The following is a 14093-nucleotide window of genomic DNA, read 5'->3' as shown; positions in this document are numbered from 1 at the left end:
GTAAAGTTTTGCAACAAAGATGTTTTTGAATGATTCCCTATTCCAAATTTTTTGCTACTCTTTTAAAAACTGCAACTTCTTAAAAAAAATGTGAAGGCCTTACTACCAATCTTATAGGCACTGAGTTTCACCAATCTGCAATTTTATCAGTGAATCCGTCCACCCACATCTGCGTGGCTTCAAATTTTAAAAGGACATTTGTCAAAACAGCATCCTCCTGAATACAGACAATAATTGGCAATGGTCAGATCCTGTAATAGGCAATATTTCAGCTACACATGACCATTGTGTTGCAGCCCAATTTCCTACTATCAAGAATCTCTCAAACTTCTCTGCAATATTTGAGAAGCCTCTCCTTCTATTCGTCCAAATAAAGTCACCATTTTTTAAATTCACCTCTATTGACGCATAATCAGTGATGAAATCATTTAAGTCCTTCTGAATTTGCCCGAATCATCCTAGACCACCTTTTTTACCCAAGAGTCTAAGAATAGCATTGAAGTTCCCTCCCAAGAGAAACATAGAATCTAAATCAATATCAAGAATGGATAAGAGTTCCTCAGTAACTCTTTTTTGCTAGATGGGTTGTTTGGGCCATAAATGTTATGGAATTATAATCTTGCAAGCAGTTGCTTAGAGTCAACACACATCCATTGCCAATTCCTTACTTGTCTAATCACCTAAACATCCACAGTAGATTCATTCCATAAAACTCCTAGGCCTCCAGATGCACCAACAACATCCAAAAAGCACCATTTCCATTTGCTAAAACACCTTTTGAAAGACACAATTGACCATTTAATTTTGTTTCTTGTAAAAACAACAAATCTGGTTTGGCCTGATCAAGACATCTTTTCATCAAACAAACTTTGTCGGGGGTATTGCAACCCCTGACATTCCACAACAGGACCTTCATGGTGCTCTCAAATGTTTAACACATGCACAAGGGGCTATAAAAGAATGGAGTGTGATTGATTGATGCATGGATTATGATGATGGTGGTATGAAAATATGAGTACAGTAAGATTATAATGGTCATAAGATGATAGTTATGGCTCTCAAACATCATAATGTAATGTCCCTACTTCTAGGATATAATTTAATTATAAATTAAAATGTATCTATGAAAAGAAAATAACATAGGCGAATATAATTATATTAAATCAATATTATTATAATTAAACGTAAAATATATACTAATTAAATTATTAGTGAATAAATAAATGATATTAGTTAAAATATTTGTCTGATATAATTACATAAATAATATAACAATAAATAAATCAAATGCACCAAACATTTCAAATATTATAATTCTACATTATTAGACAAATATATACATATTATATTTGATTAAATAATATATAGATAGATGGATAGATAAAATTTTAATATCCACGACGCTAAAAATAGCCTATGGGACAGCAAGACAACTTAAGCAGTCTTAAGTAGCTCCATTCGTTTCTTGTGTAGGATGATGATGAGCCCACCCAATTGCTCAATGTACTCTTCGTTAAATAGGTTATGCCAAGAACTATCACATATAGTATCCGCAAATTTATCTCTGCTATCCTTGTAGGCCTCACATTCTAAAATAAAGTGCTGTTCAGTTTTCACTTTCCCAGAATTGCAGAGAGTCTGCAAATTCTCTCTTCCCAAGCCTCCTTTGGCCTCTTCCACCGCCCGGTCTCACAACAAAGTTGGTGAGAGTTGGTTCTCAGCTGAGCGATAAGAGTTTTAGCCCTCCAAGAAATGTTGGCTCCTATGTACACTTTTTGAATTTGATCACAAGTGGGGTTGAACTCATTTATATAATATATTTTCTTCCTCCCGATCTCACTTATTTCTCTTGAAGAATTTCTTCATAACAAAGACCTTTATTTTATTTTTATTTGTGGGGCACATATTGAATTGAATATTCCATTTACTCATCCATTTGATGTTTTGTTGCATCCATGTCCTTTTTCGCTTACATAGTGTATCACTAAAGACAACTTTTGGCCATCTATCCTCTTCCATTTTATTATCATTGTAATATAAATATACATTTAGATAAACCTTTCAATATAATACAAGAGCATATAAATACATAAAATTAAAGAAACAAATATAACAGTATATAATGATAATGATCAAACGAGAAGACACAACCTTTACCTCTTGGGCAGATATAAGAAATAGAGTGATAGTAGGGAAAAAGGCGGAATAGGCAGAGAAGATGGCAAGCAATGGATAAGGGGAACCATTCAGTTTAGATGTCAGATATATGAAGACCCAGGCATCCATTAGAGAGGAGCGAAATGGAGGATTCACATGCACAGGCATAAAATCCAGTTGGCAAGTACAGAATTCGCATTAGCCGGAATGGACAGATAGGAATATGAATAGAAGACGTCAAAACATCTGAACAAGAGATGAAACTGATCAAGGATATATATATTTTGGGCTGGAAATGCTCCAGACGTTACTACTGCAGACCATCAGAGGCACATATTGATTAAAGAATGATGGTAATTGACACTGTATACTACAGAGGGGAATGGTAGTGGTCAGTGGAATTTCTTTTGGGAATCAACTTCCAAGTCGATAATATCCATAATGGGTATCGAAGAGGAATTAGTGTGCAAGTGATCTGGGAGCATGAATGTGAATGCTTAGATATTAGCAATTCATTTTTATTGATTGAGATAATCTCATATTTAGACGGAATGGTGGGATGAATTAGAATGATAATACTGAAAATAAGAGTATCAAATCATCTGGGAATTGAAGACCCATCAAATATAAATAACTAAGAACATCGTGGAGCTTAATAAGGAGAGTGCAGGAGTAAGATTAAGAATAACTTTAATTGACTATACCCACCCAAGTAGGGAATCACGTATAGCAATCAGAAACAAAAAGATAGAAGATATTTATTGATTTTATTATTTATTCATGCCCATAAAGATCAACAGAAACTATATCTGAATATGCATTCACTCTTATAAACATTCAGCTGGATGTAAGGTTCTGGTGAGATATGAGAATATGAACTATACTGGACAAAATTATTTATCGCCAGGAAGAATATGTGTTTCAGTTGGTTCTGGAATGATACATAAACACTAAATATCATACTTTGTATTGTTAAATGAATTCTGATCCATTTATTACAATTGTTGACTTCCATCAGACATGTAAAGTCTATATTTCTCATTTAATCTGTAATGGAACTTATACTATCTGGCAACACAATCAGAAGTAATCTAGTCTGTAATGAATGGCATATCTAGCTGGAACCCCAAAGAAGTACACTTTAACATTCTCACTCAACATAAAACATATCTACACAATTAAATATATTTAAACAATGATATGCATATAGAGGGTTTATATTGGCAAATTCAAAATGACACAATCTCATATATGTCCAGATTTGGTTTTCCTAAAAAGGGAATATATTAACTTCATCTATCTCAAAATCCAAATGCAAGATGGAAAGAAAACGGAAGGATGAAAATCTAACATGACAAGGGCATCATATGAAAATATATATTTAATAATATAAGCATATTGTTTCCTTGCACCCTCCATCAATATTTTTTAATAACATTATAGAGTAGCAAAATCAATAAAGAAAAATTTCCAGAGTTCAAAAGTCAGATTGCAAAGAAATTTTAGGAGGGATCATTACATTGTCCTAATATAAGAAGCTATTCAAGAAGGGGACATTACACACAAAGTATGCTAGGGCATGAGTTCTCCAAAATCTCGAGTAAGAAAGATTGCATAGGGTCCATATGAGAGGAGAAAGTCTTGTTTTAATCAAGTCCTTGTGCAAATCAAGGGCTAGGATTAAGAGCTGGTATAGGAATCACTAGGATTAGAGAGTAGGTAAGAAATACGGAGGATAAAGGAGGTTAAGAGGTGAAAGGAAATGAGTAGATGAGATGAAGTGATATGTAGAGTATATTGACTTTCCATAATATGTAAAGATGAGAATGTGGAAAAGTCAAATGAAGAGACAAGTGTCCTTTGTCACAAGCCTATAATTTGTATAATTTGTAAAATTGATCCATGTGAGGGGAGGGAATTGGTGGGATGAGAAGAAAGAGGATTGATGAATAATGAAATAAACGAAGGTATTATTAAATAAATAGTGGAAAAGGAGACGGTAAATAGGTAGTTAAATAAATAAGAATTTATTTAAATAATAGAGAAAGAGGCTAATGAATTAATTAAACAAATAAAAAATACTATTTTGATAATAGATGAATTTTCTAATATCAAGGGGACGTTTTCGGGTTTCTACAAATGGCACTTTTATGAAGCAAAAAGCATCATAACTTGAAAAATAGTTTTAATATATAACTTTCAAAAAACTCCATAGGGAACTATTAAAGTTGGTTGAGAAGGCTGATTTGGGCATTCTGGATATTTTCTTGAAACCTTAGAAGTGGAAGTTGACAAAATTTGTTTCACAAAACCCTAGGACGAAAACCCTATGGTAAAGATTTGTTTTGGGAATGAAAGATCTTCCTTAATTGCAAAAGTGCACTCGTAGTTCACATTTGTGGTAAAGATAAGTTTTAAAGACAAACATGCAAATAAACAAGAAAAAATGGTTACGGATGCTAAATAATCACCAACAACCACATTTATGTTACTTAAAACTACAACATAGAGGACAATACCTCTATTTCAAAAAAAACCTATGTTACCAAATTCTTCCTTGGCAAGCCCAAAGTCTGGTCCCATTCTTGCAAAAGTCTGGTCCTTATCATATTCTTGCAAAAGTCTGTCTGAATTCTGTTAGACGAACCTGAGACAAATTTTGCAGTTTCTATCAAATTGCCAAATCTGCAGCAGGACCCAGGCTCAGTTTTACCAAAAAAATCGAATTTTTTTACTTTGTTAAAATGTTTTTTGGTCCATCTTAGTCAATCCAATCCTCCAACCCTAAAATAGACCACAAAAAAGGCTACAAAGAGAAAACATATGCTATTTGGACTACAACACTAATCTATATATATGGTGGTGTATATTGCTATGTTGCTTTACTATTAGCATAGTGGTGTATGAACTTATTTTCTGCTGCATACATATACATATACTTATCATACATACATGCATAAATAAAACATACATTTTTATATGGACGAACCCGAAATGAATTCGAACCCACCCCAAAACAATCTTGACCAAATTTCAAACCCAAATCTCGAACCCGCATCCAAACCCAAATCTGAACTGGCAACTTAGAAAAAAACGATTATAGTAACAAATAATGATTCCTAATAGATAAAACCTTGTAAAAATTCCATAGCAATCCATGTGCATATCACTTTGGTAGGAATAGAACCTACAAGGATATGAGAATGTATATATATTGGAAAGGTACAAGAAAAGAAAAACAGTAGCATTCAGCCACTTCTTTAGGTCTCAACTTAAAAAGTTCTGAAATCATGACACCTATGATAAACCTTATGTCACTGAATTTGGTACACTTATCTAAAATTTCCAACACAAGCAAATTAGGGTAGCAGTAGACAGGCTCCCTGAGTGACTAAGCTTTACCGCTTGTCAAATGACTCATAAAACTATTAAATCTATAACAAAAGTAGACTTTTGATAGAGATTACAAAAAGTTCAATAAATAATAGAAAGCCTAAGACCAGAAATTCCTTTGAGGGTATGTTCCAATAGCTACTAAACCAAATAAACTTTAGTAGCAGAGATTAATGCAACAAATAGGAAATAAGAAATGACCAGTCAAATAATGAAAGAGGCACATAGTATTCAATGAAACCTTTTATAAATATCTAAAATAATACTGCTTGAGCGTGCTGTGACTTCTAAATGGATAGTGTCATTACAGCCACAGGCAAGGCATATGCAATCATATAATAAAGTTAGATTTGATCTACTATAGGATACTATCCATAACTAGCTTCAAGTTCCACAAAGTTCTTGTACACATTACATTATTCTAATTATAGAGAAAAAAAACACGGACTTCTCTATGATAAGTAAACTTATTGGGAAAAGTTTTGGGCGGCAGTAAACTACATAAATTTATCACAGATTTATATCGAAGAGATTTTGCAAACTTATCACCAAACAAAACAAATTCATTGCCTAAATATCAGCTGCAGTCTGCTAATAGGGACTGACGGCCCAAAAAGCACTCATCTCACATTAACTTGTTTGCAAATTGGTGTTTGGGAGAGGAAAAAAGGGTTTGAAGGATAAAAAAGTGATTTGCAGCATTTTAAAGAAATTTGTTTGGTTTTGACATGAATTCTAAGAGATTTTTCAAGCAAATTTGGATCCACAAGTTCTCAATAAGTTGTCAATTTCTCTCCAGTATTACCCAATAATTGTTTTTGCCCTGGGTTATAAGTTGCCAAAATGATATTTTCAACTATGATTCTAACAACACAAGGTCTCCTTCAGCCCATAAACTAAGAGCCAATCTTTTGTATGCCAAATGAAATGCATATCAATCAAATCTATCATATTTTTATCTTTGATAACATATATTATGTGGTTGAAAAATCCCTGATTATTAAATGATTAAAAAGGTGATCCAATTACCTTTAGTAAGAAAATAAGAATCCTTAGCACCTTCTCGTTCATGTACCTAGACATCAATGGGAAGAACTAGTCCCAGTAAATATTTAAAATAAAACATTAATTGTCATTTGAAATGTCTCTATCCAACATCAATTCTGCAAGCATCATTTAAATTCCATAAGTCAAAATACTACTTATATTCAAATTAAGCTGGTGAACAAAATCATGCCTGATAAAAGGTAGACCCCCAAAGGTTAAAAAGAAGCTTTCAAAGTTTCTAATATGCATGTTTATGGTATACAAACAATTGTTGCCTACCAAGCTATATTCCACTGAGTTACGGGGACAACTGATGAGTCTGAAAATCTGTTCTTTGAAGTTTCTTGGGTTAGTTTCATGTTGTTTTCGCAAAATTTATTAAGACCTTTTCATACTTGAATATATTATGGTAAACTTTCACACACACACACACATAGAGGTGGCGCTGTGTGTGTGTGTCTGTGTCTATGTGTCTGTGTGTCTGTCTCTGTGTCTGTGTGTGTATGTGTATGTGTCTGTGTCTGTGTCTGTGTCTCTGTGTGTGTGTGTGTGTCTTACAATGGCATATTGCATATCTATAAATCTGTGTGATGTTGTGATTAATTCCAGTTATATGATGTTTTAGGATTAAATTGGTATGTTTGTGTATTTTCTCTGTTCTCAACTAACCTGCAGCTTCAAATGAGGAAATGATGAAACACAGTTGTGGGTAGTTATTTCTGCCAAAATGAGTAGTCGAAGTTGATGATTGATGATGTTGCCCTCACCAAAATGACTTTTCCCCTGCTATTTCTATACACACAGAAATGAAGACTTTATGAACTGACAGTGATCATCTGACGGGTGATAATTTTGATCCTACAAATTTGAATGATCCATGATTGAATGACTGAGTTCTCTTCAGACTCCACGTTTGTAGCTAAGATGAAGTAGCTGTTAGGCTTTTAGAATGTCATATCTCTCCAAAGAATGACATGTATGTCATACGACTTTAATGGCATTTATGACTCCTGCTTCTAGGATTTTTCTATAAAATCCAGGATAGTCTTAAGAGAGTGGTAATACAAATGTTATCAAATTTTTCCTAAATTACAGTCGTCAATATAAAATACCACAATTTGTAATTTCCAGTACTATTCAATACAAGTGGATGATTACCTTCAGCTGAGTTAAAATTCTACACTAATTCAAGGTTACGATCCCTCAAGCAAGGGCCACTTAAGAAGAAGTGACCCCCTGGTTAGAGTAGATTCATTGGTTGTTTCATTTATTATATTTCTACATATTAGTAATGTGATTTGTTCATTACCAGTTAATCTAGGTATAAGTTTCATTTACTTTGCAGTACTCAATTAAATTAGTTAATGATAGATTCAGTTAAGTTTCATTGTAACGACAATTTCTTTAATAATTAGATCACTGTAGCTCATTAGTCTGTTCACACGCAGCCACACCTGTCTGGTTACACCCACAGAAACTAATAAGTGATTAGAATTGGTGTTAAATTTCCTTTATTGTTATTGTCTTGTGTTACTGTTTTCACATTCAATAGTAACTATAAATACTTATCTGCACATACAGTGCCAATAACATCCAAATACATATATCGCTGGTCGATAATTAAATGAACCTCCTTTAAGATGGAAAGTTAGTTGACACGGGATTAGTTGCTCCGTTAGGAGTGTGCCACCATAGTTGGGCAGATACACCTGATATGCAATATGCTACCCTATTTCAGTCTGGTTTTTACCCCTTATACTTAGAGGCACCGATACAACTGCAGGGGTTTGATGATGCTTGATTGTTAATCAGAATCTACCATATGCATTGAGTAATTCTGGGATACCACATTTGGCTGCAGTTCAAAACAAAGGAGCTAACAAATGAATCTTGCAGTAGTACAAGACTGGTGGAAAACCCTCCACGATAAAAAGATTATTGGTGAAAGTTAACACTTCTCTTCTGTTTGGTCTGATTATGTTCTCAAAAGGTTTCTTATATCTTCATTCTTGAAAATTGTTTATGTTTTGAATCCTGATTGTAATGACACTCTTGGGAATTCAAGCAAAGGAGCATAACCTTGTATTTAGGATGGATATATGCATCTACATTCAGAATGACTAAGATTTCACAACTAAGAAATGTTTGTTAAGTAATCAAATAATGGCTGAAAGCATGATTCATGTATATAAATAAATCAGTGTTGCTTGCATTGCAACTTATAAGTCTTTAAGAATTTTTTTTTTAAATGTTATGTTGAGTCTTTGACTTCCATTGGTGTTATCAAATGAGGAGGATCATCACAAAGAAAAGCAACTGCTTTACAATGTATAGAGTTAATAATTGAGGGAAAATGATATTAATCATTCAAGGAGAAAGCAAGTAAAACGAATTTGAACCCCTCAAATGGAAAAATTGAAAACAAGGAAAAAATCCAACTTCAGAACAAGTTAAACATTGCATTAGAACTTATCAACAAATTAAACTTGGCAAGGATCATATGAAATTGCTTGATTGGGAGGAAAAATATGACAGTTCAAAGGATAAATAAACACCAAGCTGACCAAATAAAACATAATTTGAAAGGGAATTAGTTGTAGTCTAGTACAGTCGATTTATACATGTGCAGACTAAATTTTTAGCAACACCATATATGCCACCTAGATCCTTCTGAGGTAATTATCAAAGAGAATGTGTCTGAATTATACCTTAATTATTCGATGTACAATAGGAATACCTCGGCCCTGCTGACAACAAAATAAATTACATCCGTGACAACAAAATAAAATACATTAGTAAGTGATGGGTAAAGAAGACACCAGTCAAAATTAATCTGAAACAAAAAACTTGTAATTTTGTAACTGAATTCCTTTGAACAACATTTGCACATAACCAGTACTACTAACACCCATACCACATTTTTCAAGTAATTTAAGGATTGAATGTAATTATAACTCATTCATTTGGATCAAATCATTTTTCCCTTCAAAACAGCAGATATAAAGTTTGTAAGTGATGCAATACCTCAAATCATTGTTGAAAAGCTCGGACTCAGCAATAACTCGGCTGGCCCAAAAAACTTTAAAAATTCAGGACTCACCAAAAATTCAGCAAAAAAATTGGCAATAACTCAGCGAATTTACTAATACTGGGCTAGCTGGGTGCTGGGAAGTTATAACAGATCATTTTGGTCACTATCTTGCCGTTGTGGCACTTCCCTTGGGAAATCAGACTAACCACTATCCAGAGGCAATGGGGGCCCTCCAAGCTGCTAGACTGGCTAAGGACCTTGGAATTTGTAAACTTTGGGTGGAAGGCTATTCTAAGAATATCATAAATTGTTTAAAAGGGATATCTAAACCTTCATGGACCATTGATAACATAATTCAAGAGACCATGGATATCCTAAATACATTAGATAGCGATTTTGTTTCTCATCTTTATCAGTAGTCAAATACGGTTGCTGACTCTATAGCCAATGTGGCAGTCAGACTCAACCAAAGGATGAGGTGACAAGGGGATGTGGCATTACCTACGGAGGTCATGTCATGCATTAATTATGATTTGATATACAACAAGGATGGAGTTATTCCTAATGAGGACAATGGTACTCCGGTGTGATGGATTTATGATTAGGAGGCGTCAAAAGGATTGCAAGGACGGGATTAGCAAAAATTCCTCCTTTTCCTCGCACATTTTCTGGGTATTTTAAAAACCTTGTTCTTCATAACGACACAAATCCAATTTGCTTCCTACAAGAATTACCTATGTTTCTAGTTGAAGGAGTTGTGTGCTTGGTGTGATAGCGATATGGGTGGTCAATGAAGGAGAAGGGAGCCGACCAATCGTCACAAATAGCGGAGGAGGACCAAGGTGTGGGATATCCTACACAATAAAGGCCTTACCCCTTTTATGGAGAGATTGCATGGAGCAAAACCTGAGGTTACTAAGTTGTTCCTTAAGGGGTGGAATGAGCGGACATTAGAAGTTTCTGAGCAAACCGTCAATATCACAGAAGACCTCATCTCCAAGGATACTGGCATCTCAATTGTGCGGAAGAATTTTTATAGAGACAAGAAAATATCGAATTAGAAGTTTCTAAGCAAACCGTCACTATCACAGAAGACCTCATCTCCAAGGATACTAGCATCTCAATTGTGGGGAAGAATTTTTATAGAGACAAGAAAATATCGAAAGGTTGTGGAGAATTTCCCTTGATGCCTTAATCAAAGAAGGTAAAACCTATTACCATCTGAGTCGTATTAAAAAGCTCTGGAGATTTGTGTTGCGAGCTATTGTGTATTACATTACACTTCATGGTAGATTCTCTCGTGTCTACACCCATCAGTTTGTGATTTTGAACCATTTTAGGCATGCCATCAAGATTTCTATTCCGTTTTTATCTCTTTACTTCTATGAACTCTAGTATCCATGGGATTAGGGAAATAGTTGTAACTAATTGCCCTTTGCATGATGGTTTAATGCTCGTAATTTATGAATATATCATGGTTCACTTTGTGGGGAAGATCATTGAGGATAAAGGTGAGTCAGAGACAAAGTTTGAGGACTCTAGTCTCAACAGGATTGCTTGAAAATTGAGGATAATGAAGATATGCACCCAGAGGATATGGAAGTGTCCACTCACAAGAGCAAAGGTAAAGACCCCAAAGGCCCCATGAAGAATGCGAAGAAAGAATTTAAGGGCTCCTGTCTAAAAAACGAAAGAACAAAGTGGTTATCTCCTCGAATGAGGAGTCTAATGAAGAGGATGATGACATGGAGATGGACATTAAGGAGTTGGACAGGAGTATGAAGAAGGACTCCTTGGCCAGGGGTAATAAAAAACAGAAAAAGAATGTTATGAAAACCCCTAATAGAGACGGGAAGAAAAGCATTCTTCATTCTCTTGTGAAGCTTTCCCGGGAGCTTGTGAGGGAGTCTTCTAAGATTGGCATAAAGAACCCTGACAGAGAAGGTAAAAAGAAAACCACTAAGTCTCTCGTGTTATTTCAAGACCCTCTGTTGGATAATACTGATAATTCCCATGTTAGGATACGCCACCTAAGTCGAGGAAGACTATGTGGAAAAACTTTGACATGAATTCTATGTGCTTGGGTATTGCCAGGGAGAAGATTGAGATAGAGGTTAGAGGTGAGGAGACGGGTGAAGCTGATCTCAGGGAGCTCATTGATCCTTCAATGTTGATTTTAAGTGATTCCAGCAAAGAGCCAAATTCGGATGACCTTAATAATGCCAAGAATAGCCTTCTGGACAACTTCAGGTCCATTAAATGACTTTTTTACGAAGTTATTGACATAAAGGGTAGGTTGAACTCCATGGAAAATAAAATCAGTAATCAGAAGGATACTGATAATGTGGATGCGGACGGGGTGAACACTGGCTCTCATGGATATGGCTGCTTTTTATATGTTGGAGGCAAAGGTTCTTGAGTTTGACAATAGAACTTCCAGTCTTGAGAATACTTTGGAAAACATTGCTGATGAAAGCTATAAAATATTGAAGGCTTCCAACGAACACATTAAGTTTCTCATCAGCAAGGAGAGCTCTATGGGGGATAAAGCCATTGTGAAAGTTGTTGAAGATCAGGAGGAGCCTCGAGATAGCCAGAGTGGACCAGATAAATGAACGAGATTGAGCACCAGGAAGCTGGCTTCTGCAATTGCTACATAGATTAAGCAAATCAAAAAGGCTGCTGAGAGGATGGATCAGCTCAAGCTGCAAGCTGCAGAATTGTTGAAGAACATGGCCTAAAGGATCTTTTTTGTCTTGTGGTCTATGTCTAGTCTTTGCTTTTTCCTGTTTTGTTTGTTGTTGTCTTTTAAGCGATGTCCTTTGTTGGCTGACTTTTTGTCTCTGTGCTAGCCCATTTTGTTTTGTTTTGTTTTTGGCTGATGGGTTTTATGGCTTAAACCTTAGATCTATTGTATAGGGTTTTAGGGCCCCTTCAAGACCTATTTTACTCAATCAAAAACTCAGCAAATTTACAAACATTTGAAATATAATTTCTTAAAATATTGTTAAAAACACACATGGAGACATTTAAAATAGCCATCAATTTTAATTTTTAAATGGAGAAAGGAGCATAAAACACATTTTTTACAATTATATAACATAAAAAAATTAGTATTAATAATAGCCATTTAAATTGTCACTTTCTTTGCAAGTGTTTTGATTTCAACTGAACAAACATTACCAAGTGTTTTGATGACTGTCATTTTATCTTATCAAAGTACACAGCAATTAACTGCACCCACTTTCTCTCAGCAAAAGCTTCTTCCATTGAGTGCTCAATGAAGATTTTGCCTTAAACTTAAGGACAACAACAGTACCATTGATTTTAATCAGGGTTTAGCGGCATCCAAGAAGAATCCTCAAGCAAACACTACTGTGTTACGCAGGTTTGAACCAGGTATAACACAGGTAAGATACTACGCAAGTACAAGTGCCTTTCAAAAGTCTTTGGCAGGGCAGACGGTTTCGGCAGGTGAATGTTTAGGGTGGGCAGGTTTCGACAAGTAAAGACAAAAGAGGGCAGGTTTCGGCGGGTGGATGTGCAGAGGGTAGATTTCAGCAGGTAAAGACAAAGTGTTCGACATTCAACAAACAACAAGGCAGAAAAGACAAGGTTTTGGGACCACATATAAGTGCAGGAAGGGAGACAGGTCGGGTCCACAGGGAGCAGCAGTAGGAGAAGCAAAATTTTATTATTATTTTATCAAATATCGAGATTAGAGGTTGGACTCTGCAAACTATCTTTGCTTTATTTTCTTTTCTACTGTTTTTGTGTATGAACGGGTTGGAACCCAAAAACTGCATTCATCTTTTCTCTCACAACAAAACAAACACCACACATAAACCCACAGCGAACACAAACACAAAGAGATTCTGCATCTGGGTTAATGATGCAAAATATTGTGAGGTTAAGAATAGGAGGCCCTACACTGAATATTCAGGATCAGGACAGGCAGCAGTATGGGAACCTAAACCAGTATTTGAACACTCTCAGGACGACACAGTGGTTGCTCTACAGTCCTCAAATGCAATCACAACCAAGGGCTCTCGCAAATCGTCAATACATCTTGCCTGAAAAGCAGCAAGAAGAGCTTCACGATGTAAACACCAAATTCATTTTTGTCAATGCAAAACAATACCTAGGGATACTTAAATGGAGACAGATCCGAAAGAAGAAAAGACAACTGCAGAGGAGGAAACTTATCATAATTTTACCAAGGACAGCTAAAAACTTCTTAATAACTGACACAAAGGATCAAGCAAAAGATGTTTCACCAATACAAGAGGAATCTCAGGTGACAAGGATTCCTACAATAAAAGATGGAGCAGATAAAGGAACTTGCGAGGGGAGTTTTCTGCAAGAACCTTACAGGCCCACCTCCTCTCCTCTACTTTGGTCTTCGGAAACATATGTAAATGACCTTATGGACATGAAAAGAAGGATAGAAGACTTGGAGAAGAAA

At 35.3% G+C, this 14093-nt stretch overlaps 1 protein-coding gene across 3 annotated transcripts in view; it reads right to left on the bottom strand.

Annotated features, from left to right (window-relative positions):
* LOC149529680 (uncharacterized) overlaps positions 1 to 14093 on the bottom strand; it is a 196810-nt gene that overhangs the window by 81785 nt on the left and 100932 nt on the right. For 2 of the 3 annotated variants that reach the window (XM_089808610.1, XM_089808609.1), the window contains 2 exons: positions 9306 to 9341; positions 6580 to 6625 (listed from right to left, as the gene is read on the bottom strand). In XM_089808610.1, the coding sequence (XP_089664736.1) occupies positions 6580 to 6625; positions 9306 to 9341 (82 nt within the window). Of the gene's footprint in view, positions 1 to 6579; positions 6626 to 9305; positions 9345 to 14093 lie in introns of all 3 variants that reach the window. The other variant, XM_089808608.1, reaches the window with a different exon arrangement.

This window comes from Cupressus sempervirens, chromosome 11, assembly GCF_028749045.1.
Source record: "Cupressus sempervirens isolate cs-2001-9-10 chromosome 11, ASM2874904v1, whole genome shotgun sequence".
NCBI lineage: Eukaryota > Viridiplantae > Streptophyta > Pinopsida > Cupressales > Cupressaceae > Cupressus > Cupressus sempervirens.
The sequence above is the reverse complement of the archived record's forward strand: the minus strand, read 5'-3'. Positions and strand labels throughout refer to the sequence as shown.